At 57.5% G+C, this 26,923-nt stretch overlaps 1 protein-coding gene and 1 long non-coding RNA gene across 3 annotated transcripts in view; one reads left to right on the top strand and one right to left on the bottom strand.

Moving 5' to 3' along the window:
* The window catches only part of LOC106509605, a 117,034-nt gene that overhangs the window by 36,847 nt on the left and 53,264 nt on the right, over nucleotides 1-26,923 (top strand). The gene's annotated exons all lie outside the window — the stretch shown is intronic.
* AFAP1L1 (actin filament associated protein 1 like 1) overlaps nucleotides 1-26,923 on the bottom strand; it is a 62,432-nt gene that overhangs the window by 34,420 nt on the left and 1,089 nt on the right. The window contains 2 exon segments of the mRNA NM_001244817.1: nucleotides 606-689; nucleotides 1,844-1,972. Coding sequence (NP_001231746.1) covers nucleotides 606-689; nucleotides 1,844-1,972 — 213 coding nt within the window.

Genomic DNA, 26,923 nt, shown 5'->3' with positions numbered 1-26,923 from the left:
CTCCAGGGTCCCTGACCAGGTGGCTCCTCCCTCCCTCCCCCGGGGCGACCGAGAGGATGGGGGGGGTGGTATCTGCCGGGGTGCACAGGACATGCTGAAGCCTCTCTCTGGACGGCGCAGGGTCTTGCCCGAGTTCGCGGGGCCCGAGGCGCGCTCCCTGTGCTGACCAGCACCGCCTTCTCTCGGCTACAGGTGAGGGATGGCACAGCCCGCACACGGCTCCCACACCCGGGACACCTCTGCTAGGCCCTCACGGCTCCCTTTCTGCTGAGCTGGGGCAGCTCCACCCAGGGAGCAGGCAGCTGCGAAGGCGGGTGTGGGCTGCAGACGAGGCAGCGCCCGGCGCCGGTCTCCTTTGGCCTGCCTGCGCATCCCTACCTGCCCTCCAGGCCCCGGGCTGATGCCCCCTAAGGGTATGGATTTTGACTAGACCTTCAGACACGGCGGGGCCCAGAGATGCCGAGGGACCTTCCCAGAGGGTCGCAAGGTCGTAACGTTAGAAGCAGGCGCAGATGCTCCATCCGGGGGCCCCTCCAGAGGCTGGGGTGGGGGGCAGGCACGGGGGCCACGCCAGCGTCCAGCGGGGGGCGAGGAGGGCCGCTTACCGAATTCCTCGAAGAGGGACTCCACGAAGCTGGGCCCGCAGTGCAGGTCCGCCGTGTTCAGGTACAGGTAGGAGACTTCCTTGGCTGGGAGAGAGGAGGACAGCGGCTGGCCGTGAGCAGGGAGCGGCCTGGGGCAGCTGCTGACCCTGCGGAGGCCGCCCACCCGCCTGCTTGGCTTCTGTCCTGCCCAGGGCCGAGTGCCGCGCGGCAGGCGCACAGCCTGAATCACATCCTGGCTTTCCAGCCTTGTTTTCCTCTCTGCACCGGTCCTGAGAATTGCCTTCTCTGAGTGAAAGCAAGCCCAGAGCCCAGGATGGAGGACAGAGCAGAGGGCTGCTCCGGGGAGATGCCGGGCAGTCGGCCACCTGCCACCCTTTCAGTCTCCGCCGTCCTGGGAGACACGGACGACACTGACCTCCTTGCTGCTGGGAGGTGGGGTTCCGTGTTCCCCAGGGGTGACTTTCCACCCCTCCAGCCCTGTGGAGCCCGGAGCACCTTACTGGTTTCCTGAGTTCTCGATGTACCCAGATCATCTCATGGGCCGAGCCAGGGTTGGAGGAAGGGCCAGGGCGGAAGAGGAGGCCTTGCTGCTGAGCGCACAGCGAGCGGGGCTGGGGGGGTCACGGGAGGGGCACCCAGAGCCGGAGGGCAGGCGGATGCCCCATGAAGATGAGCCGTGTGTGGCGTTCCCGTCGTGGTGCAATGGAAATGAATCCGACTAGGAACCATGAGGTTGCGGGTTCGATCCCTGGCCTTGCTCAGTGGGTTAAGGATCCGGCGTTGCCGTGAGCTGTGGTATAGGTCGCAGATGTGGCTCAGGTCTGGCGTGGCTGTGGCTGTGGCTGGTGGCTGTAGCTTCAATTCGACCCCTGGCTGGGGAACCTCCATGTGCTGTGGGTTTGGCCCTAAAAAGACAAAAAAAAAAAAAAAAGACAAGGCGTGTGTGATGTGTTTGCGCATGTTAGAGTGTTGTACTGTGTGTGGGAGCTGTCGTGTATGCTGCGGGAGCGTGCCGTGTGCGTGAGTGTGGCGGCGTGGATGTGAGCGTGTGTGGCGTGTGTGTGGGCCATGGGAGTGTGCGGAGGGCCGGGGCTGGAGCCAGGGCCGCAGGGAGAAGGGCTGATGCCGGTGGGGCCGTGCAGGCAGTGGGCAACCTGGGCGGTTCGGGCTTCCTCTGCCCGCGGGCCTGGGGGTTCTGAGGGCTCTTGGGGAGCTCAGGGCAGAGCCCCGGGGCTGACCTGGGAGGGGCTGCAGGCTCTGCAGGATGGAGGCCACCGCCGTCTTCTTCTCCAGGGCGGTGTCGCTGAGGTGCTCGTGGTCCAGGAGGCTGAGCAGTCCCGTGAGCTCGGGGAGCAGCTGCTCGAGCGCTGAGGAGGAGACCCGGGGAGCACGGTCACGGCGCCGAGTCCAGGATCGGGACCTGCCCTGCTCTCCGGGACCCGGGGCCGCGAGGAGCCCTCAGAGGCCGTGGCCCAGCTGTCCAGGGCCGGCCGTCAGCCTCCCTGGAGAGAGCCCTGCTCAGTTACTGTGACGATCTTCCGGCCTCCCCACTCGGCCCCAGGCCTCACTGCCCTTGGCCTGAGCACCGAACCTCCCAGGTGGCCCAGCAGAGGCCCTCGCCCTCCCTTTGTCCCGGCCTGCCCTCTGCCTTGCGGGCCTGGGCCTGCCTCCCTGCAGCTCGGGGACAGCGCAGGTCCCAGGCAGGAAGCCGGCCGTCCAGGACGCAGGGCAGGAAGGAAGCCTTCCTGTCCCATCATTCCATACTCTTCAATCTCTGGAACCTTCTGTTTCCGGTGGCTCGGTGGGAGCCACACTAAACATTAACCCTTCCCACCCAGGCCCCGGAGTCTTGGTGTCGGTCCTTCTGTGCCACACCAGCGTGCCTCAAACTTGAGCGCATGGAGGAATTACCAGGGGACCCTGTCCAAGCGCAGATTCTGCCTCGGGAGGTGGGGGGTGGGCCTGAGGTTCTGCATTGCTGACAAGTTCCCAGCTAAGATCGATGCTGCTGATCTGAGACCACATGGTTGCAAAAATTCTGGAGCAGAGTCCTTTTTGTTTGCTTTTCAGGGCTGCACCCGAGGCATATGGAAGGTCCCAGGCTAGGGGTCAAGTCAGAGCTGTAGCTGATGGCCTACAGCCTAGGCCACAGCCACAGCCACAGCAGTTCGGGATCCGAGCCATGTCTGCAGCCTATACTGCAGCTCAGGGCATCATGGGATCCCTAACCCACTGAGCAAGGCCAGGGATCGAACCTGCATCCTCATGGACACTAGTCAGATTCACTTCCGCTGCACCACAACGGGAACTCTTCGAGCAGAGTCCTTTCAAAAGCCTGGAGCATGCCAAGACTGTGACGTCACCCACGTCTCCCCTCCTAAGGCAGACTCTTGGGACTTGGTTTGCCTTAGAGCCAAAGACAGGCCTCTTTACAGTAGCAGCATTGTCCGCCTTTGCAAATCGCGAAGCCCTTGTGTCTAACGGACGAGCTAACGTGTGCCGCACGGTTGCTGGGCGCTGCGCCGACCTCTCTCGTGCCTACTCTCTTCCTTCCGTCTCCTCGCGTGTATTTTATTCTCGCTCTTGTAGGGAGGATGCAGCTAAGGCTTCGAGAGGCTAAACGGCCTCTCGGGGCCGCAGAGCCTCCAGCGAAACCTGGTTCCCTCACTCTGGACTTGAAACCGCGGCGCCAGAGGACGCTGCAGTATTTCATAGGGTCCTGGATCCTGCCGAGTTTCGAGTTTGGCCTGATGATCATGCTCGTGTCTTGGATGAAGACGCGAAGGCTCAGAGCAGATACATAAGCTGTTCAGGTTTCCCGGGCAAAGCAGAAGAGCCAGGACCTCCCTCCAGTCTCTCGACTCCCCCTCTGTGTGCTGCACCCGTCAGGGCCCCGGGTGTGGATGGGTTCGGGGGGCTACAGCAAGGTACTAAGAGCATCCATCCTGGAGCCAGAGGTTCTGGGTTCTGGGTTTAGGCTCCATCAGGCCTCAGCGATGGGCCCTTCGACACGTTACCTGGCCTGTGACCCAGACTCCCCTCCGCGTTGGGGCGACACAGCAGCACCTGCACCCTTGGGGCCTCCTGAGGAGCGGTTGTGGCACGTGCCAAAGTGCCTTGCCCTGAACACAGAGCATCCCAGCCGGGCCGGCCGTGGTTACTGTGGGTGTAGTGGGTGCCGTGCGGGTCTGTGCTCTGAGCTTCGAGTTTCCCTGAGCGGCTGAGAGGCTCTGGGAAGCGGGGCCTGGGCTGCGTCTCGGCGTCTCGTCTGGGGTCTGCCCACAGGGCTGCCCTATTTGTGGTAAACGGGACAGGGAAAGGAAAGGCGACCGCGCGGCGACCGTAAAAGCGGAAGTCGGACGTGCAGAGTGGCACTTGTTGGGAAGGCGTGAGGTCTCCGCCTCGGCGTGCCGGTCCAGCATCCCCGGCTGTGGCCGTGAGCTCCAGGCTGCGGCCCCCAGCGCTCTCCCCACCTGCTGAAGTGGCCTTTCCCTGCCTGCTGCGCCCCGCTTCACCCCTGCGGCCCTGAGCAGGTCCTCCTGCAACACCTCTCTTGCGGAAGCTGTGGGACGGTCGTGCAGCTTGAATGAGGAGGAGCCAGGCTGATCCCAGGTTTTCGCGATTCCCGGTGCTGCTGGATCGCGCAACTCCAGGCCTCGGTTCAGAGCCCAAGTGAAAGGGGCCTGGGGCCCCTACGTGCCACTGGGTCGGGGTCCTGGACGGGGAGGTCTCTCTTGGAAGCAGGTTATCATTTAAGATCGTTTTAGCCACGTTTTAGCGGTTTTGAAGAAAGCTTTTCAGGTGGAAACCCAAACCTCTCTGGCACCAGCAGCTGACCCTCAATTCCAAAGTATATCCTGATTTACCCTAATTTTGTGCCAGCCTGGCCACTTGGGGGAGTTAGAAAGTGAGAAAGACGCTGTGCCCGTGGCATCCTTTCTCCCTCTCTCTTTATCTCACGGGAGGCGCACTCAGTGCTCCAAGGAGGGCACCGGAGGCCAAGCCGGGTGGCTTCTCGGGGCTGCGGCCACGCGCCTGTCCACAGATGCCTGGCTCGGCTCCTCTGTCCCACGGGAGCGTCCAGGCCTGACCCTGCCTCAGCCGTGTGTCTCTTGAGCGTCGGTTCTGAAACTGATTGGTCCCAGGGCTCCTTTTCGCTTCTGGCAATTATCAAAGACGCTCCCAAGGAGCTTGCATGTTCTGTGGGCTGAATCTGACCATACTGAAGTTATTAACAGCTGTAACTGAGAAAAACGTCAAAGATACGCAGTCACACATCCACGACCTTCATAAGAGCCAATCATTGCCATCACGTGACCCGGGGAAGCCACTGTGTGTCCCTTAGAGAATGAGCGTGAAGAGGTCGTGGAGGTCTCGGGACCACAGGACAGCAGGCAGCTCTGACCTTGAGGGCCCCCCAAAGCATCCTGGGACCCCCCCGGGCATCCCGTCCCCAACTGCAACTTTCTGAGATTTGCTGCCCTTCAGGAAGCGACCTCAGGTGGCTAAGCTTTCTGTATTTCTCGGGCCATCCGTCCGTCCATCTGTCCCTCCCTCCCTCCTGGCTGCCCTCCCTTTCTGTCTCTCTTTCTCCTGGCTCCGAGGTTCCCGGGATTTCTTCTTGGTGCCATCAGCAGGTACCTTGTGTGGCAATATTCTGCCTTCTCAAAGCACGCCTGCTCCGAAGAACAGTTAGGTTCTAAGTAAGTTCTCCACATTTAAAAACACGAGTTTTAGCACCCAAGCTTTATAATGCCTTTTCTGGGTTTTTTGTTTTGTTCCTGGTCCTTGATGCGATTCCTAACATGAAACCCGGACTTCAGAGTGTTTTCTGTTTAACAGAGTTGTGGTCACAGAAGTCCAGGCGGAGCAAAAGAGGCAGCTGAGTGAGTCTGGGAGAAGCACGCGGGGAATGAGAAGGTGCCCAGTGCAGTGGCCTTGGTTTCTGCCGCCTGGGAGAGTCCACAGCAGTTCTCAAGTGCGGTTGGCAGAGGAAGTGTGCGTCCTGGGAGAAAGCTTAGCTTGCAGCATCAATGGGGAAGAGCCCTTCCTTGGGAGTTCCCGCTGTGGCTCAGCAGAAACGAGCCCCGGACTGGTATCCGTGAGGACGCTGAGTGGGTTAAGTTTCCGGCCTGGCTGCGAGCGGTGGTATAGGTCGCAGACCCACCTTGGCTGTGGCGTTGCTGTGGCTGTGGCATAGTTCTGATTCCACTCCTAGCCTGGGAACTTCCATCTGCCACAGGTGTGGCCCTAAGAAGCCGAAAAAGAAAAAGAAATAAAATCTTAGAGTTCCCTTTGTGGCTCAGTGGTTAACAAACCGGAGTATCCATGAGGGTGTGGGTTCGATCCCTGGTCTCGCTCAGTGGGTTAAGGATCTGGTGTTGCCGTGAGCTGTGCTGTAGGTGGCAGACGCAGCTCGGATCCCGCGTTGCCGTGGCTCTGGTGTAGGCTGGTGGCTACAGCTCTGATTGGACCCCTAGCCTGGGAACCTCCGTATGCCGAGGGTGTGGCCCTAAAAGAACAAAGACAAAACAGAAAACAAAACCCAGAAGAACTCTTCCCTGAGCCGCGCAGTTTCCATGTGTGGGGCAGCTACCGCGCGTCATCTCGTCTGATCCGCACAAGCCGCACGGGTATTGCTGTTATCCGGGTGCTACGAGCGAGGAGGCGGGCTTGGAGGAGCGCGGTCACACCGCCAGGGAGTGGTGAGATCAGGCTGTCGGCTTCAAAGCTGTTGCCCCTGAGCCTAAACCCTCCATCGCGGGACGTGGGCTCAGGGCAGGGGACTGTGAGGAGGAGGCGGGGGCCCCACAGAGCTCGCCCGCTGAGCTGGGCCGGGGCTTCTAAACTGGGGCTCCGGACCCGGGTCCTCTCACCGGGTGGTGGGACACCCCTGCTGTGCTCAGTGGGTCTTTCTCCACCGCGCATCAACCTTGGAGCCCTACCTGGCGACTCTCCAAGAAGGAAAGCAGGTGACTCAGAGCACACCCCACTCAGCGGAATGCCATCCCAGGGGGAGATGTGTGCCCCGCGGCTACAGGACAGCTCTGAGCCAGGCCTCAGCTCTTCAGAGACGGGCAGACCTCTCCCCCAAACTCGCTTCCAGGTGCAGTGAACACAGAGGGCCTTTCGTCCTTTTAACATCAGAGCGTTCACACCACGGGGATTTGAACCATCGAAGAGCTTGATTTGGAGAGAAATCACATGCCCGTAATGATGCCATGCTTATGACAAACGGTCACACCCTCTCCTGGGGGGTTTTAGGGAAATGCAGATTCTGGGGTCTCCCATCTGGAGACCGTAGGCCCTGTCCTGGGACCCAGGAAGCTGCAGGTTAACAGGGACCCCAGGTGGTTCAACCTCTGAAAAATACGCCACCAGAAGACGTCCTGGCGGGCATGGCTGTGCACATGAACGTGGGAGGGCCTTCCTTGTCTCCCGAGCAGTTGTCCCGCGGCAGCGCCTTCGGAAACGAGGGAGAGGCGGCGGGGGGGGGGGCTACGAGCCCGGGCAGCCGACTGTGAGGCATGCACAGTCCCGCCTGGCAGAGCGCGGGAACGGGGCTTTGGGGTGAGACCTCTGGGAACGGGAGCCCTTGTGCTGCGCCTTCTGCGCTGCCCCAGGATGGGCCCGCTGGAGAGGTCTGAGCTGTGCTCGTCTCATCCGTAAGGTGAGAATCACAGGATCCCAGCCTCCCGGGCTGGGAGATGTAGGCAAGGCCATGCTGGCAAAGCACTTTGTCTGGGTCGTGCCTGGAGCCGGCGCTCATCCGAGGCCACGTTTCTGTGGCTGCTGCTATTTCCTCATGTTCCCAGAACTATGCAGACTCTGGCGCGTAGAGCAGAGAGGATTTGGGGATGGACTGGCTGGACTTGCCACGACAGGCTCTGCGAGGACGTGTCTGCATCCGTGTCTCGATCCGAGCGCACATGCCAACAAGCACGCATCGAACACGAGATTCCGATGACCTAGTCGGACCCTCTCATTTTAAAAACGTGGAACGTGAGGGCTCACAAGGTCAACACACGGAACCTGAGAGGACGTCGCGTCAGGTCTACCCTGAACTTGCTACTTAGACGAGCCCTGGCGGAGTGGCGGGGCCACGGGCTGCGCAGACGCTCCACTCTACGCTGTGGGCAGGTAGCTTTGCTTCGTGGTCCTTTCTTCATCTGCAGACCGTGGGGGCACAACCGGAGCTGCGGGGCACGAAGAGACGCGGCAGATTCAGCGGTGGTGCCGGACGCGAAGCGGGGGCGGCCCTGGGGCAAGAGGACCTCGGGGCCCTGCACGCCCCACCACGCGGACTGCTCAGGGCCCCGGGCCTGACACTGGGCGTGGAAGCGGTGGCCTTCGGGGGCAGGGAGCCCCTTTCCTCAGGGCGCTTTCGTCCCCAGAGCCTCTTCCTTGCCACGTGGGGGGACAGCATCCTTCCACGGGAGGGGCAATGAGGCACCAGTTCCTGCGCCACCCGCCTCCCGCCTCTGCTCCTGGTCTGAGTCTCCTCTGCAGTCTGCGCGCAGATGGGGGCACCGGGACCCTGCTTTTTAGGACTGGGTTTGATTGAGCGTCACAAATGCATTTCAGTGACCTTGTTTGGCTGAGGCGGGCGGTACCTTTAGGAGGTACCGTGACTTCTGGTGAGGAGAGACCAGGAAGAGGTGGGCTCATCACTGTCCGCCAGGGGCCAGGTTTTCACTAAGCGGGGCAGACAGACACAGAAACCCAGGCGGGCGATCAGTCTCCTCTGGGAGGCAACAACGTTTCCCAGATAAAACGAGAAGGCTGCTGAAAAATGTATCTAAGAGTAAACCGCTCGGGGGAATCCCAGCCGATCCTAAGATCCGCGTTCTCCCTGCGCCTCCACCCTCCCCACCCGCCTGGAATCAGCGTCGTCGTGTCCGGGCAAAACCTCTGCTGCTGGTTCCCAGAAGGGCACCCCTGGTCCCTGGTGCAGCTTGAGGGAAACCTTTAAACCGAGGGCCTTCGTCACAGCTCCGAGGGTTCTAAGGGAGGGAAGGTCAGATTTAATTAGAGACCCAAAGGCAGGAGGCGTAATTTCCATGACGAAAGATAAGTGAATAGCTCCTCTTCAGCAAGCCACAGCAGTAATAACCCTGTTTGGACTCCCACCAGGTTAGCTGGTGGCGACTTTTGTTGTTGCTGTTGTTCTTTGGGGCCGCACCCTTGGCCTATGGAGGTTCCCAGCCTGGGGTCAAATCGAAGCTGTAGCCACTGGCCTACGCCAGAGCCACAGCAAGCAGGATCTGAGCGCGTGTCTGCCGCCTACACCACAGCTCATGGCAATGCCAGATCATTTAACCCACTGAGGCCAGCCAGGGACCGAACCCACATCCTCATGGATACTAGCTGGGTTTGTTTCCACAGATTCAACGCAATCCCTATCAAATTACCCATGACCTTTTTCACAGAACTAGAACAAACAATCCAAACATGTATAGGGAACCACACAAGACCCAGAATGGCCAACGCAGTCGTGAGGAGCAAACACCAAGCAGGCGGCGTCACCCTCCCAGACCTCAGGCTCGATTACAAAGCCACAGTCATCGAGACAGCGTGGTCCCGGTACCAAAGCAGACAGACAGACAATGGAACAGAATGGAGAAGCCGGAAATAAACCCTGACACCTACGGTCAGTTAATCTTTGACGAAGGAGGCCAGAACGTAAAATGGGAAAAAGACAGTCTTTTCAGCAAGTTGCTGGGAAACCTGGACAGCTGCGTGCAAATCAGTGAAACTGGAACACGCCCTCACACCAGGCACAAAAATGCCCCCAAAACGGCTGAAAGACTTAAACGTGAGATGAGACACCATCCAACTCCTGGAGGAGAACACAGGCAGAACACTCTCTGACATCCGCCGTACCAGTGTTTTCTCAGCTCAGTCTCCCAAAGCAGCAGAAATAAGAGCAAAAATAAGCCAGTGGGACCTAATCAAACGGATAAGCTTTTGCACAGCAAAGGAAACCAAAAAGAAAACAAAAAGACAACTTACAGAATGGGAGAAAATAGCTTCCAATGATGCAGTCAGCATGATTTAAAAATGGAGAGTTCCAGAATGCAGTTTTATGCAAGGCGTGCAGATTTTCTTTTGTTTTTACTCAAATTGCGTTTCACATTTCCCAACAATGAAATAACCCGGCGTCCACCATAGAGCCGCCGCCCTGACCAGTGTCTTCCTTTCACAGTTTTTGATCAGGGAGCTCCCGTTGTGGCTCAGCAGTTAACGAATCTGACTAGGATTCACAAGGACGGAGGTTCGATCCCTGGCCTCGCTCAGTGGGTTCAGGATCCGGTGTTGCCGTAAGCTGTGGTGTAGGTCGCAGACACGGCTCAGATCCTGCATTGCTGTGGCTGTGGTGCAGGCCGGCGGCTATATCTCTGATTCAACCCCTGGCCTGGGAACCTCCATATGCTACGGGTGCGGCCCTAAATAAAAAGACAAAAAAAAAAAAATATATATATATATATATATATTTTTTTAATCATGATATTAGAGATGGCTTTTGGTAAACTGTGTGTTTTAACAAGCTAGCACATTAATGAGCTATGACCCATCATAGCAGTGAGGCGGTAGCTCACCCTGGGAAGGAAAGCAGTTTCCTTAGGAGGTGTGGCCCTAGGAGTTGGGTCAGGGCAGAAAGACAGAGGAAACTTTGCTGTCGCCCTCCAACCCCCAGGCCCTTCCAGACAGCCCTGCCTCAGCCGCTTTCACGCTGTGTTCCTCTGCCTCTTAGCCCCTGCGCTCTGCATATGCTGTTCCCCCTGTCTGAGTTCTCTTTTCCTGCCCACCGGGAGCGGGCCCCCATCAGGCCTCTGCATCCTCAGACTGCCTCAGGGAACCTCCCCTGCCGTCTCGACCACAGCCATGCCCTTTGCTTTACGCTCCCGTGGCGTCGCTTTCCCTGCCAGCCTCATGTGGCCGTGGCATAGAACCTGTGGGATGAGGGCGCTGACTCGGAAGGCCTCGAGCATTCGAGGGTTTGGGTATCCCAGGGGTTCTGGAACCAATTCCCTCAAGATACCAAGGGATGGCGGTGTTCACATGTGTATTTCTCTGATTAATGTCAGGTGTCCCCCCCGCTGCCGAGCCTTATGGCCTAGAGGGTGAGGACAGCACCAGCTTTTGCTCCTGCCTGACTCAGAATAAGTGCTTAAGTATTTGGGGAATGAGTGGATTCTTGAAGCAAACTTTCTTAAGAGTTAATAAGTCTAACAGCTAGTTAATAGATTTTAAAACCATGCCTGCCCGCCTAGCGGCTCAGGAGAGTAAAATGATGCTTGTAAAAAAGAAAAAAACAGGTACCAAAAAGCCCCAGGGGACACAAGGGAGCAGAAGCCCAATTTCTCACGTGGCTAAACTCTTCAAACCCTCTTTGGTTGAACTTACATCCCTCGTAGGAATACGGCTGCTAGTTGGTTTAGGGATGTGCATTTCGCAGTTGATAGATTTTTAATCCTAACATATAAACTGGGAAATAAGAATAACTACCGTATATCGAACAGCCCAAACTCCGAGTTCAAGCCTCATTCCCCGTTTCCTACCTGTGTACCTTTGAGACACTTCTATAACCAGCCAATGCCTCCTGTCCATCCCTGGCCACCTGTGAGCGTGTCTACCTCGTCGGTGGCAGGGGCCCTGGTCCGTGAGAACAGCCTGGCACAGAGCAGGTCCTCGGTAAATGGTAGCAATTTCCACCACGCGTCCTTTCCTCTCATGTCCAACTCTGCTTTAAGAGATTTACCCATATTATTTGCATACTTGCACCTGTCCAGGTGTGGGTCCAGGATGGGAGGCCTCCTTGGGCTCCCTGGAGATGCCTCTCCCGGCACTGCTCGAGGACGGTCCTTCCATGTATGTCAGGCCCCGAGCTCAGGCCGCAGAGGCCCCTGGCCGTACAGGTGAGGCCGAGGGAAGTGCCCGTTCACTTTGTGGGTACAGAACCCTCCCCTTGTCCTGTCCGTCGGCTCTGCTCAGTTGCTGCCACCCTCCCCCCTGGGCCATGGATGGCTTCATGTCCCTCCTCTGAATGTATAAGTGCTTCTCTGAGTCCAAACACAGGCCAAACAGTGGGCAGGACGCGGAGAGGCGCTCGGAGGCCGGACTGGCATGCCCGTCCCTAAAACAAGCGCTTCCTGTTGTCCCGGGCTGTGCGGGAGGACCACGGTTCACGTGGCTGGAAAAGAATGAAAAGGGAGCAGCGAAGAAGCCCCGTGGCCCGGCCAGGGCCTTGTGCTGACTGCTTTCCAGGAGTTAAATATAGCTCCTGTGTGTGGCGGGGGTGGGGCGAGGGCACCTTGAAAGGCTTTTGTGTGTGTTAACTCAGCTTCTGCAGGAAATCGCATGTCCTTTATGCTGAAGAGAATACTCTGCCTCCCTGGGAGGGAACCCGGAGTCCTGAGGGAGGGGGTGAGGATGTGGGGGGCTTGGGGGTTGGGAGGAGAGGTTTGGATTCTAACTCTTCCCACTTGCTGGTGTGGAATTTGGGTCAGTCATTTAGCCTTTCTCAGCATCTTCTTCCTTTTTTTCACTTTTGGTCTTTTTAGGGCCGCATCTTCGGCCTATGGAGGTTCCCAGGCTAGGGGTCGAGTCGGAGCTGTTGCCGCCGCCTACGCCACAGCCACAGCAATACCAGATCCGAGCCGCGTCTGTGACCTACACCACAGCTCACGGCAAGCCGGATCCTGAACCCACTGAGCAGGCCAGGGATCGAACCCGATCCTCGTGGATCCTAGTCGGGTTCGTTCCTGCCGAGCCATGACGGGAACTCCCGTTTTCCTCTTGTAAGAAGGGAAGGGATTTAGAGTTCCTGTGTCCAGGTGTGTGGGAGGGAAACGGGACGGCTGGGCAAGGGTTGTAGATCCTTTTGGGGCTCCTGCTGTGATGGCGCCTTCTTCTGCTCACTTCTCTGCTGTACCGTTTCGAGGAGCCAGGCACTGAGAGGGCAGGGAGGTTGCAGCTCAGTGGGGATGTTTCGGGGACTTGCTTCCCGGGCCAGGGTGCCGGATCTGGGAAGCCCTGCGTCTTAATGGCCTCTGAGCGGCAGGTCTGTGCAGGTGCTGTCCTCGAGCAGGGGGCCGCTCGTCTGCATGGCACCCGGGGTGGCCAGGGCCGCCGCGGCTCTCATCAGGATAGTTCCAGATGCGAGGGCTGGGGCCAGCTGCCCACTTCCGTGGAAGTTGCTGTTGCCTGTGGGACTGGGCTCTCCCAGAATTGTTCCTTTGTCTGCAGACTCCTCCCTGGTGAGCTCCCAAAGGAAGCGGTCCAGGAGGAAGTGGAAACTGACACGCATGCTCTCTGCTCGCACACAAGATGGCAGCTGTTTCCGTCGGGGGCAGTGGCTCCATCTCCTCCGCGAAAAGGAGAGGCCGGGGCACCCGGAGCTGCAGGCGGAGTCATCTCGCTCCCACGCGATGCTGCAGACGCTTCGCATGGGGACCTCATCTGCTCCTCGTGGCCCCGGGAGGTGGTTAGCTTTTTTAACCCTCCGATTGACACATGAACCAAGGGAGGCTCCGAGAGGCACGGTAGTTTGTCTGAAGGCACACAGCTCTCAGAACCTAGAGCTACCTCGAGGGCCTACATTTCCAGCTACTGCCCCATCATCCCTTCTGGCCACCTCCTTCCCATAGAGGCTCCCGACCCCGAAAGCTCACCAGCACAAGCCCTCGGGACCGTCCCCGGGCCTGGCCTGAGGCTGAGCCGGGGCTTTTCTGTTCCTGCGAAGTTTGAATTTGAGGCCAGTCTCACCACTAGCCTGGGGCAGAGACGAAGGCTGTCTGGCTAGGGGTTTGCTGGTAGCGCCGGGAATAGTAAAGTTCCAAGGGGACAGCGAGCACTTCCTGACACTTCTTACGTCTGGGCGCTGTGCCCGACACTTTCGTTTGGAAAAATGACCTCGCGTGGACAAAAATCGGGTTGGTCCTAATCCTTGCTTCTTGAGACACTGTCCTCGGGGCCGGCGTCGCTCCGCTTTTGCTGGTATTTGTTTACGGAGTCAGGTAATCTCAGTGACGTCGGAGGTGCCCGCACGTCTGCCCATCTCCCCTCGGAGCAGCAGCCTGGGTCCAGACAGTGTCGCATCCAACTGGGATCTCAGGCTCCTGCTTCCCCCGCCGACCCCGACGCCACCCTCAACGCTGGAGTCCTCACACCCTTACAGGTGCCGCTGGATGTACCCACTCAGAAGTTTTAGCTGATTTAAACTTTAAGTGCCCTGGGTGATCTTTGGTGACGTCTCCTGACCGTAGTACCGCTAAGGCGTCTCCATGTGGTGGCCTGTCATTGTGGCCCTCGCCGTGTGGTCTGATGTTCCGTTGCGGGAATGTTCCCTGTGCCTTTACTTCATTGAATCTTTGCAGTAACCCTCTGTGGTAGGAGCTCTTCTTAGCTCCGTTTCACGGACAAGAACCCGGGGCCTAGAAGGCTCAGGAACTGCTGGAGGTCCCAGATCCCAGGCGTGTGCCTTGCTCTGGCCCTCACTGGAGGCTGTGTCTCAGTTCAGAGGACAAAACAGGAGCTAGAGCTGACAGCCCAAGGTTCGATCCCCAGCTCTGCACTTATTGGCTGTGTGGCCTTGGGCAAGTGGCTCCATGTCTCTGAAGCTCGGTGTCCTCAACAGTAACGGGTGGTGTGCACAGACCCTACAGGCTCAGGAGTTCTGCACACTTAACGGTTGGCAGGTGCGCAGAGGCGGGAGTTTTCTCTTCCCTGCTCTTCAGTGAACACGAAGGGGAGTTGGCCGCACGCGCTTTGCTGCTCGCCTGCAGTGTTGGCTGCCGTCCTTGTCTGCTCACCTCTTTCCACCCTCTCCCTTTCAACCCCGATGTGAGCTTTAATTCCCCCCAAGTGGCAACACGGAGCACCACCCCTCCTGCTTGCACCTGTCGGGAGCCCCCAGACACCTGTTTCCTTTGTGACACCGGGAGTGACAGATGTGCGCTCCTGGGGCTTGTCCTCGTTCCGTCTGTAATCCCACCCCTTCCCAGGAGGGCAGGCGAGGAGAGAGAAGGGAGGCATTGGGGAGAGAGCTGGGAATCCCTTCTGATCAGATAAGAAAGGGGCTCATTTACAGGCCTGGAGGCGAAGTGTTCAAGCGTGAGCTTTTTCCCCTGTTAAACTGCACGCTTCCTGCTTTCCTCGTACAAACCCCCCGCTGCCCCACGAGGCGGGCAGGGGAGCCGCACCTCTCTCTGTAGCTGAAGACCCGGAGACTCCAGAGGAGAGCTGGGGTTCAAATCCCAGCAACCTGACACCGCAGCTAGGCGCTCGGCTCCCACGTGATGCCGCCGCTATTATTAGTCACCAGTCCCCTCTCAGTGAGGGACCTGGAGGATGAGGCTCCGGTTTCCGTCCCCCTGCTTCTCGGGGCTGTCACACGCTGCCCACTTGGTGCCCTGAGCCGGGCTTCTGTGCCCATCTTCTTCCGACTCCATCATCTTCGCCCCATGGAACACTGCCCCCCCGTGTTCCTGAGCTTCCTGGCTGGAAGGTTTCCCTTGGGTCTCCGGGGCCTTCCTAGAGTCTCTTTGATGGACACTGACCCGACAGGCCCTCGTGTCACAGGCACAGGGGGCAGAGTCCTCCTTTCTCTGCCGCACCAGGAGGTTCAAGACATGGAGCCCCTTCAGCCACGGCCGGTCGCGGGCTGGGGGCGAGGCGACGGGACCGTCCCTCTGGCCTCCAGCACCCTCGCTCCTGCGTCAGTTTTCTTCTTGGTTCAAGTGGAGCTAAAAAAATCCCCTTGGGTTTCACATCAGCTGGACCTGCTCTCAGCAAACCCTCCAACAAGAATGGGCAGGAGGACTACATCTTCATTTTACAAATGAATAAATCTGATTCCATCTTCAAAAGGAAGCCTTAGTATCAATTATCATAATTTCTCCATTCTAAGATTTCTCTGATTTAAAGATATTTTTATCTACTAAATAACAGCTTTTTGAAGGAAAAAAACCCCCAGAAAAATGAACAATATATCAAATTTAAGATAAGTTCTGGTATCAGTGAGATATTTTAAAAAATAGGATCCAATTTCAATTTTTTTGATTCTGGGGTCTCAGAAAAAAGGCCTCCCAGCCTAGGGACCCCTGCGAAGACTGGGCAGGTGTCAGCAACGTCCCGGCCCTGAATTCCTGGGGTGACCGGCTCATCTGGGACCCGTCAGTGCCTCAGGGACCAGCGGCACAGCCCCGAGGCCCCGGGCCAAGCTGCCGCCTCATGACCACTGGGGAAAGCTGGCTGGGGTCCCTCGTGTGACCTTGGGCCAGACATCACCCTGGAGCCTCCGTTTCCCCAGGTGTCAGCGAGGGGCACAGGCGTAGGGAAGCGATTTTTGATGCTCTCTGCAGAGAGGGATGGGCTCTGGGAGCCGCCTCGGGGGCTGCCCTGGGGCAGGAAGCGGGAGGAGGTTCTGCTCAGTATTTTCACCCGCCCTTCCCGGAGCAGCTCGGCTGCTCCAGATCTTGTTCGCTGAAGGATTCGGAGGCTGGACGTCATTTGAAAGCCACTGGTAAACGGTATTCCGGGGTCTTTCCAACATGCGTTTTGAAGCAGGCTCTCGTCTGATCTAAGGACAGTGCCTCATTCCTCAGCCCGGCCACACCCTCAGCCTGCGCTCCAGGCGGACACTCCCAGACTTTGTGCGGTCTAATCCAGGGGCTGGCCACCTTGGAGCCCATTTAGGCTTTTCAGGCCCCGTGGGGTTTCTGCTGCAACTGCCGCGGTCTGCCCTGCAGTGAGAAAGGAGCACAGACCCTCCGGGCGTGGCGTGGGCCAGGGAACGTCTGTGGTGGACGGGATTCGATCCACCAGCTGGGCGTGCTGATCCCTGCCCTGGAATAAATGCTTTGACCTGACAGGTGCAGAAACTGGAGCCCCCGCCCCAACTGAGGGGGTTGAGGGAGCTGGAGCTGGTGCGGATCCCGTCCCCAGCGACATGCCGCCACTGGTCCCCGCCGCGCCCTTAGCCGTGCCCCCTACCCTGACCTGGGAGTACACCCTCGAGGGAATGGTGCCCGGAAAAGACACGCGCCCCACTCCTCCCTCCCAGGAGAGCAGCTCTCCCCGAGGTGCTTAGATGGCTATAAAAAGCCCCTGCGCGTCTCTGGTGGGACGTGCTGTCGGTGAAGTCCCCGGAGCTGGAATGACTGCAATGTGGTGCCCCGTCCAGGCCCTGCCGCAGCCTGACAGCTGCGCAGCGAGAAGCAGCAGGCCCGACCCCTCGCCCTCCACGCCTGCTCGGGGCGCGGCTGGGATCCCCGAACGGAATTTTAGCTGGAGGACACACTCTGCCTGGGCCCTCCTGGCTCAGGCTCTTGGCCAGTCTCCGGAGGATGAGTCCTTGACCTCGAAACACCAGCGCTCCAAAGGCCACAGAGGGGGGGGCGAAGGGCCAGAAACAAAGTCTCACCCCAGCCGCCTGGCCACCCTTCGCGGATGGAGGCTGGCCACCCCCGCTGCTCCCCACCTGCAAAGCTCTGCCCAGGGCGTCCTTTCCAGAGTGGGCCTGGGAAGGCTGCTCCCGATGCATGGAGAAGCAGTGGGGAGCAACGGTAGAGAACTCAGGCTTGGGAGTGGACGGGGCTGGGTGGATAAACCACTTTTGCTAGGCCGCAGTTTCGTCCTTTGTAAAATGGGGCTATTTCAGAATACACATATATGGAGTTCCCGTCATAGCTCATCGGTTAACAAGCCCAATTTGTATCCGTGGGGACGTGGGTTGATCCCTGGCCTCGCTCAGTGGGTGAAGGATCCGGCATTGCTCTGAGCTATGGTGTAGGTTGCACATGAGGCTCGGATCCTGCGTTGCTGTGGCTCTGGTGTAGGCCGGCAGCTGCAGCTCTGATTGGACCCCCTAGCCTGGGAACCTCCATGGGTGAAGCCCTAGAAAGATAAATGTAAACTAAAATACATGTATTCAGCACATTATAATTATGTACTGAAAATAAATTACAGTAAAAAAATTTTTAATGCAGCAGACGGCAAAGTCACATTTCCACTGAATTTCACAGAGGATCAGAACCTTCAGACTGGTGCGCTCACACGCTGACACGGGCCACAAGCACGCCTTCGCAAGGACTCTCGTTCAGTCTCTGCCGCAGACCCACAACTGGCCCTAAGCTACAGCACCTTCGATATGAAGTTGCGTTTACATCGTTTATAATTCACATACGTGTCCCGGCTGTGATTTTAGAAAGCAAAAGCCACACGCCGTACAGACACTCTCAAGTCACAGCTGCTGGCCGTGTTTTTGGATGGAATTTCTCCCCCGATAAAATTAACGGCATCTTTTATGTACACGAAAGGTAAACTGCACGCGGCTCCGGGCGCACGTGGACGCTGCCCGCCGCACCCGGGTGCTCGGCTGGCGCTTCTACTAAACGCCTGCCGTGTGCTGGACCCTGGAAGTGAGCTGACGAGCGGTCTCAGAGCTCAGGCTTCAGACGCACACGAAGGAGGGTTTAGGTTGCACGCTCTTCTCAAGCCTGGACCGAGGGAGGGGGTGGTTCCCGGGGTCAGAGGCGAGTTGGAGGCAGGAGGCGGCGGGTCCGGTCCATCGAGGGGTGCTGAGTGGGCTCTCTCGTGGGTGGGGGGAGGGCACAGTCATCTTTTGGAACCGCAGCTTTTGCATTTGTCCAGTGGGGCAGATGTCTCCGCTGACCACTTCCCAAGGCTTTGGCCCGTTAAAGGAAGTCCGAAGAGAAACTCGGGGCAGAAAGGGACCTAGAGAAGGGGTTCTAGGGCCAGTTCCCTGTCCGACCGTCTCTGCCACTGCAGGTGCCTTCTGGCCCAGAGTCAGCCCCCACCCCACCCCGCAGATGACCGCTGGGTGGGAACATGTAGGATCAGCAGAGGCTGCCCAGGCGCCGAACAAAACACGCCGTGATGCTCAACAGCCCTGACGCTAAGAGGAAAAGGACACAGCTGGCGGATGTGAAAAGGTTTAAAAGCTCAAAGGCGTTACAAAGATGCAAGTACTCGCACTGCAGAAGGGAGTGGCTGAGCCAGGGCTGGGATCTGGTGTTGCTGCTTCTGTCCCAGAGCCACTCCTCGGCTGGCACGTTGGTACCAGTCCGCTTATTGGAGGCTTGTCTCCTCAGGCTAGAGCTGGCATACCCTGGGAGCCCGGGGCAGGGGGAGGACGGGCTAGGAAAGGAGTCCTAGGAGAGGAAGTCCTGCACAAAGATTTCCGTGTGTGTGTGTGTGTGTGTGTGTGTGGTGTTCGGGTGTGTGGTGGGTGACAGCGGAAAATCTGTTTGGCTTTTTAAAGATAAAACGACACATTTCAAGCTTGTGGAAGGCACTTTGGGTAACAGGCCCAGACCTCAGTGTTTGACTGGGTTGAAGTGTGAGAAGCAGTGCTCGAGCGAGGCACAGGGAACCGGGGGGTGTCTGAGCAAGGTCAAGGGTCAGGACAAACGAGGGCACTGGACAGCCGGCACATCAGACTCACCGGGCAGCTCTGCAGAGAGCACGCGTTCCCAGACCTCGCTCTGGACCCTGCTGAGACCTCGAGGGGCGGAGTGTCAGCAGGCTCCATGGGAGAGGATTCTGAGCCCAGCTGGCCTGGGAACCACTGCTTCAGAGACAGAGTGGTCCTCAAGGGAGGCCGCAGAGACAGGAGCAGAAACACAAGCTCCCGTAGGAGAGGACGGATAGGAGAAGAAGCCAAGATGTTTTTCAATAACAGGCAGCAGGATTGGGTCCGGCTACCTAAGGATGGAAGGGGGGCCGTGAGCAGTGGCGAGGCCTACGTTTCTGTCCCTAAAATGAGAATCCCAAAAGGGGCCACGTCCGTCTCTGATCTGTGAATTTTGTATTTTTTCTTTCATTTATTCATCATCTCAACAGACATGTTTTGAGCACGTACTGCATGTGACACATTACACTAGATGCTGGGGCGAGAGCCATGGACAAGGTTAAGAAGGACCCTGCCCGGAGGTCCTGTTGTGCTCAGCAGGTTAAGAACCCGACTGGTTTCCATGAGGATACAGGGTCGATCTCTGACCTCGCTCAGTGGCTGAGGATCTGGCCTTGCCGCAAGCTGCGGCGTGGGTCACAGACGCGGCTCGGATCTGGCGTGGCTGTGGCTGTGGTGTAGGCCGGCAGCTGCAGCTACGATTGGACCTGTAGCCTGGGAATTTCCATATGCTGCAGGTGCGGCCCTAAAGAGCAAACAAAAGAGCCCACAAAGAAGGACCCCGCCTTAACAGAGCTCACATTAACAGCTAATTCAATCCCATAATTAATGATACCCACGGAGATGGCATCCATGAGAAGTACGGGGTACAGGGCACCTGCAACGGGGCTGCAGCTGGGGAGACGGGGAGGGACGGCCCGAGGAAGCAGTGACCGAGCAGGACGTCGTTACCCAAGCCAAGGTGCGCAGGCCGGTGTGAGGAGAGCCCTCGGGAGGAAGCGGGCGGGGGCCAAAGTAAGCTGGTGACAGGCGAGGCCGGGCCTGGAGCGCCACCACCACCAGGATGGCAGTCTGCCTGCACACTCTCACACGCACACACACACACATTTCAGTCTGTGTATCTTAAGAACAGTGAGAGACCATTTAAAAGAGTTCCAGCACAATCAGATCTGTAGTTTTATTTCTTACTAAAAAAATCTTTTGTCTTTCATTTTTTGACGGACCCATGGCACATGGAGTTCTAGGACCAGGGATCAGATCCGAGCTGCAGGTGCAACTCATGCTGCAGCTGTGGCAGCGCTGCATCCTTTGACGCACTGTGCCAGGCTGGGGGTTGAACTTGGGCCCTGGTGCTGCACAGAAGCCGCTCATCCCATTGGGCCACAGTGGGAACGCAGGATCTGTAGTTTTAAGTAACTGCCCTTAATTGCATCCGGCCGTCCTCGTCCCGAATTCTGTCCATAAGCACAGATAATTCAGAAGCCCCATTCGCAGCTATGCTAGGTCACACGTATGAAGAAAAGGCGAGTGCTTGAGGTTGAAGCTTTTACAAGCCCTGCTCTCTGCGGTCTGCAGAGGCGGAATGCTTCTGGAAACCTCCTCGATCTTGAGGGAGAGTGGTTTGAACCTGTCCATTACTCTGGCCCCCGTACGAGCCATCCCGCGGCCCCCAGATCTCCGGCCTCAGCCTCTGCTTCATCCCGTCCCCGGGCACCTCCTACGCTGTCACTGAAGCGCTCTTTGCATCCGTACGCTTCTGCCAGTTGTGCCCAGCTGGCCTCTGTTCCGCCTCTGGCGTGGCTTTCTATAGCCTCTCCTACAGGACGGCGAGTTGGGGAAGCGACGCCCTGTCCCCCTTTCAAATCTAGTCTTATTCACAGACAGCCCCGTTTCCTTGGGCGGCTCCTCACGTGCTTGTGTCGGTAACAGAAAAAGAGAAACAGGAAGGGTGCTGTGATGTGGTGAAGAGGATGCCTTCCAAACTGGGCCACCCGGAGGCCGAGGCGACTTCCAGATGGAACGGTGCCGTGGGCAGGAGCCAGGGCAGGAGCGGAGCTCAGCTCCCGGCTGGAGGTGGACGGGGAGAGGTGCCTTCGTAAAGGGGTTATGTGCCAGCATGAGTGCAGGGGATGCCGAGGTGCTGGGGAGACGGGGCCAGAGCCCCCAGAGAAGGGGCCAGAGAAAGAGATGGGAAGAAGCCCCAGGAAGCTCCCCGCACGGGCCCGGCACGGGCGCGGGGCAGATACCGTCACACCGCAGCCGCCCGATTCTGGGCGTCTTTCCTCCTGCTTTACACACGGAAGGGACAGATGGAGTTGGGTCATTGCTTTAGGGCACGAGAAGCCCAGGGCCTGCGAGCACCTCCCACAGTGGAACCGGAGAGAGGCGGGACGTCTTCCCGGCGGAGGGACAGTGGTTCTTTCACCTGCAGGCTTGACGCCCACCCCCACGCTTTCTCCATCTTTGCGGATAAGAAACTAAAAAGGGGAGAGGCTCCGAGCCACAGGGAAGCCCAGGGGAGGGGACTGGGCAGGGAGGGAATCGGACAAAGTGGAAGTGGCTTGTGACCCTCCGGCGCGGGCTTTCAGCCGGAGGGGACCGGGAGAGACTGCAAGGCGGGCGAGACGCGTGGGCAGAAAGGGGCTGCAGTGTGTGGCCAGGGGGTATTTTTCTGTTCAGTTGCAAGTGTTTTTAGGAGGGTAAGAGAGTGTGCGAAGCTAAGGGCATCCAAAAACAGGGTTGTTTTTCTGAACAAAGTTCAGAACGGAATAACAACAGGTCCTTGGCAGAGGGTGACAGGGATGAGCTTACCCGGCAGCGTGCTTGCCCACGTGAGAAGTGGGGTTTGGAACTCATGTGGCGGTGAGGCAGAAAAACCCTGACTGGGACAGGGAAACGGAAGTGGGGACCAGTGACCCAGCAGAAGCCTCTGCAGGGAAGAGAGTGAGGTTGGACGCTATGCATAAACCCGCTGCAGTGTGTGGCCGAAATCCAGGTAATTGTGTGTGGCAGATGTCGCATCTGTCATCTACGGAGTGTCCCGTACGGGCTGGCCCCCGCACATCACCTTTTCCCGTGACACCCCAATGAGAGGAAGCTGACGTTCCGAGAAATTAATTTGCCCAATTCATACAAAATCACATGGCTAGGAAGTTGTAGTCGAAACCTAAGCGTGTCCATTCTCTGAACCCTTCAACTCTGCCGAGTCTCCAGGCAGATAAGATGGCCTCGTGGAACACACTTGGAAGGACACCACGAATGTAGGTTAGTATCCAGAAGAAGAGCAGTTGATGGGAAGTAGGAGAGAATGGACGCGGACGTCAAGGCAGAGGTGTGGAAATTCACAGCCCTGGGGACGGACACTGGGCCGTGAGTCACAGAGGGAGCGCATCACAGGAGGGGACAGGCTGTTTGGCCACTGGGGACCAGAGGCAGGGAGATGTGCTTCCTCGTGCAGACCTCGAAGCTCGTCCAACAGAGGCAAGACAGAGAGTGGGTTCTCGTGTCATCTCCTGAATAATAAAAACCTCATTTAAGGAAAAGCAGAGCTTCAGGTTACTTCTGGAGGTGCCCAGGAGACGGTATGGTCTTCAGAGAATACAGAACGCAGCCAAAGAAACTCCCACCTGGGGTTGATGGCACCTGGTTGCAAAAGAACTAGGTGTGAAGTGGAAAAGGAAAAGCACTTTGAGGAACGTGATGGCCTCACACGAGCCGGGCAGATCAGACATAGTCTTGACACTAAGAAGGCAAGTGGTGAAAACCAGACAAAGTCCAGACCAGACTCTACAGCAAACATGGCGCCAGAAGTCCACAAAAGCGAAATTGTGAAGACACAGCCACAGTCCGTAGGCGTAAACAAACAGAATAAGTAAGAGAAAATGTATTGCTGGCGTACGTATTAGAGTTTCTGCCAGTCACTCAGAACCCTCCAGTCGGATGGCCCAGTCGTTGCACGGCAGAGATGGAGTTCCGAGAGACAAGCGCCTCGAAGGAGCTCCAGGATACAGACTGGACATGCTCTCTGTCTCTGAGTTGTATACAAAGCTGTCTAGCTCAGTTCTAAAAACAGAGTAGGCAAAATCAACAAATAGCTCACGCAGCTCAGTAGCAAAAAGACAACCCAAATGAAGAATGGGCAGAAGGCTACATAGACATTCGTCTAAAGAAGACATATATGTGGTCAAAAAGCAGATGAAAAGATGCCCAGCATTGCTCATTATTAGAGAAATGCGAGTCAAAACACCAGTAAGGTATCGCCTCACACGGGTCGGAATGGCCATCAGCAAAAGGTCTACAAACAGGAGTTCCCGTCACGGCTCAGTGGAAGTGAATCCGACTAGGAACCATGAGGTGGCGGGTTCGATCCCTGGCCTTGCTCCGTGGGTTAAGGATCTGGCGTTGCCGTGAGCTGTGGTGTAGGTCGCAGATGCAGCTCGGATCCTGCGTTGTTGTGGCTCTGGCGTAGGCCAGCGGCTGTGGATCTGATTGGACTCCTAGCCTGGGAACCTCCCTATGCTGCAGGTGTGGCCCTAAAAAGACATCCCTCCCACTCTGCCACCAAAAAAACCCAGAAACAGACTCCCAGACATTGAAGACAAACCTAGAGTTAGCAAAGGGGCGAGGTGGTGGGGAAGGAGAAATCAGGCCTCTGGATTAAGACACTCACCCTGCGTATGAAACAGAGCTCCTGCACAGCAGAGGGAACTCTACTCCATATTCTGTAATAACCCACATGGGAAAAGCGTGGAAAAGAAGGGCTGTACCTGCCAGTACGACTGAATTACTGCTGGTTTCAGGTTAATACACCTGAAACTAACACGACATTGTAAATCAGCTCTACTCCAATAAGAAATATAAATTCAGTGAAAAATAATGGGCAAAACGAAAACAAGACACAGTAGAAACTCTAAAAGTGTCCTCAGCATCGGACCAGCTTGAGGCCAGTGGAATTTTATTCCGTTCCGTCTGATGAAGACTGGTTATTACAAGAGCCGGCATTTATCGAATGGGTCTCATAAAGGAGGAATTGTGTGAAGTGTCTTCCATATATTCAACATTTACAACAACCAAAATAGGCATCATCACATCCGCATTTCATCCTCCTGGGAGGACAGGGGATTAAGGGCCGCGCTGGTGGCCGACTCTCTCTCTGTGATGTCCGTACGTGTGTGAGTTGGGAGGTCCCGCTGGAAGGAATTTCGCTGTAATGCCAGCGGTTTCTATGTCTGTTACTTGGTCATGTGAATCCTGCCGTACTCACGGAAAGACACAGCCTGTTGGAAGAGAAATCCTACTTCCCAGGTTTGTTTTCATTCTCGAGTCAGTGGACTTCGATGCTGAGCTTTTATGCTGCAATTACTACTGAAGATCTGAGCAGAGCCGTCGTGGCACAATGGCGGTGCCTGGACCTGCCGTCGGAAGGGCTGGCACCCCAGCCCTGCTCTAGGGCTTGGGGAGGTCGTCCGCCACGATGGAGGCAGCCAGCAGCCAGCTGAAGAGCAGGACGTCGGTTCCAAGCCAGCTCTGTCTCTCACGGGATGAGTGAGCACACACGTTAATACTGGGGACCCGGTCCTCCTATTACGGACTGAATTTTGTCTCCCTGCCCTAAATCCATTCATTGAAGCCCTAACCCCAAATGTGACTACATTTGGAGCTAGGATCTTTAAGGAGGTAATTAAAGTTACGTGAGGTCATAAACGTGGGCCCTCGTCCTGCAGGACCGATGCCCTCCAAGAAGAGGAAGAGACACCAGACATCTGTCTCCCGTGCCCGCACACGGAGGAGGCCCTGCGCGAAGGCGGCGAAGGCAGCATCCGCAAGCCCGGAAGAGAGACCTTGCCAGAAATCAATCCACAGGGCACCCTGATCTTGGACTTCAAGTTTCCTGAACTGTGAAGAAATGAATTTGTTGTTTGAGCCACCCAGGCCATGGGACTTGGTTATGGTTGCCCTAGCTGACCGATAAACTGCCAGGCCTGCCTTCCTGTGCGGTGTAGGGGTAATGCCAGTCCCTGCTTTTAGCCGCGGGGGGGGGGGTAATGCCAGTCCCTGCTTTCAGCCGCAAGGGGGGGGGTAATGCCAGTCCCTGCTTTCAGCCGCAAGAGGGGGGTAATGCCAGTCCCTGCTTTCAGCCGCGAGGGGGGTAATGCCAGTCCCTGCTTTCAGCCGCGAGAGGGGGGTAATGCCAGTCCCTGCTTTCAGCCGCGAGGGGGGTAATGCCAGTCCCTGCTTTCAGCCGCGAGGGGGGTAATGCCAGTCCCTGCTTTCAGCCTCGAGAGGGGGGTAATGCCAGTCCCTGCTTTCAGCCGCGAGGGGGGTAATGCCAGTCCCTGCTTTCAGCCTCGAGAGGGGGGTAATGCCAGTCCCTGCTTTCAGCCGCGTCCCGCCGCGTGTTCCAAGGAAGCCGGGTAAAGAGCGAGCACGTTGCCCGGTTCACGGTAAGAGCCTCGTGATTTCAGTTGTTACTCTTCTCAGTAGTGAAGTGTGGTCTCCTCCCCGGTATCCTGGGCGTGGCGGTCCCGTCTCCCACACGGTAGGGATGGGGGTGAAATGAGACTCCTGCCTCAGAAAGCTTCTCTGACGATTGAAGAGGGGGCACAGCCCACCGGGGCTAGCAACACAACAGTGTCTCCACTGGAGTTTATTTTTGAAGTTTCACTTTGTGTGTGTGTGTGTGTGCGCTTAGGGCTGCACCTGCGTATGGAGGTTCCCAGGCTCGGGGTCCAATCGGAGCTATAGCCACCAGCCTACATCACAGCCACAGCAACACCATATCCCACCTACACCACAGCTCATGGCAATGTTGGATCCTTAACTTAGCGAGTGAGGCCAGGGACTGGACCTGCGTCCTCGTGGATGCTAGTCCGAGTCGCTTCTGCTGAGCCACGATGGGAACTCCCAAGTTCCACATTTTATCTTAAAGACCCCCACAGATTTCGCATTCTGATTCTTACGTGGTTGTATTTGCGTGCATTTGTATGGTGCTTGCAGGGCAGACACCTGAGGATCTAGACAGACGCCCTGGCCCCTGTGTCTCGCCCACCTCCTCTGCATTTGAGAAGCCTGGGCAGGTCGTAGCAATGGTTCTGCTGTGAGGATGTAGTGGCATGTATTTTAACGTCAGCGTAACAGGGAATCACCTTGTGGCGTGTTCCCCATCCCTCGTTCACAGCCCACCCCTGTTAGAGAGCGCCTGCTGGGTGCCAGGCGCGGGGGCCAGCACAGCGACCCCTGGGGCCCCCGCCAGCCTTCCACAAGCTTACATGCTGGCGGGGGAGGTAGGCACTAAACGCACAGGCGGGCTGTGACAGGAGCTGTGAAAGAGAAGGAGAGTAGGCTAAGAAAGCCTGCAGCAGGGCAGAGGGTCAGGGCCCTAGAACGTTCCAACAGACTCTCGGGAGTCTGCCTCCCAAGGAAGAACGCTTCCTTCTTAAGTGAGGAATTGGTCAGTAAGTCCGCGTTTGAACTCCCACCTCTGTCGCCTTGGTCCCTGGAAGGAGGACACAGCCCGTTTTCCACGTTCTGGGTGTAGGCTCGGTACGCACTTCTGTACTGGGGACCCGACGGGTGTTTGGCAACTTGTGGGCCATGAGGGGCTGGAGGGCGCGCCCGCGGCCTTGGACGGACCATGTGTGGGGGGGGCATGGACAGAGGGACGTTAGTGCTGCCGCTTCTCTCTTCTCCTGCCTGGCGAGTGTGTATACTCTGCGCAACCTGTCCAGGAGTCAGTTAGCAGGTGACACCTGCTTTACAAGTCGCAGCCTCGGTCCCCACAGAGCCCCCTCCACTTTCTCCCGGCCTCCAGCTCCCAGCAGGAGAGCAGACGCAGCGTTTCGAGCTGGAGGTGGTGTGCGGGGAGTTGTCCCCCGCGTCTTGA

This window comes from Sus scrofa, chromosome 2 (assembly GCF_000003025.6).
Source record: "Sus scrofa isolate TJ Tabasco breed Duroc chromosome 2, Sscrofa11.1, whole genome shotgun sequence".
NCBI classification, from domain to species: domain Eukaryota; kingdom Metazoa; phylum Chordata; class Mammalia; order Artiodactyla; family Suidae; genus Sus; species Sus scrofa.
This window is presented reverse-complemented; position numbering and strand designations above follow the sequence as displayed.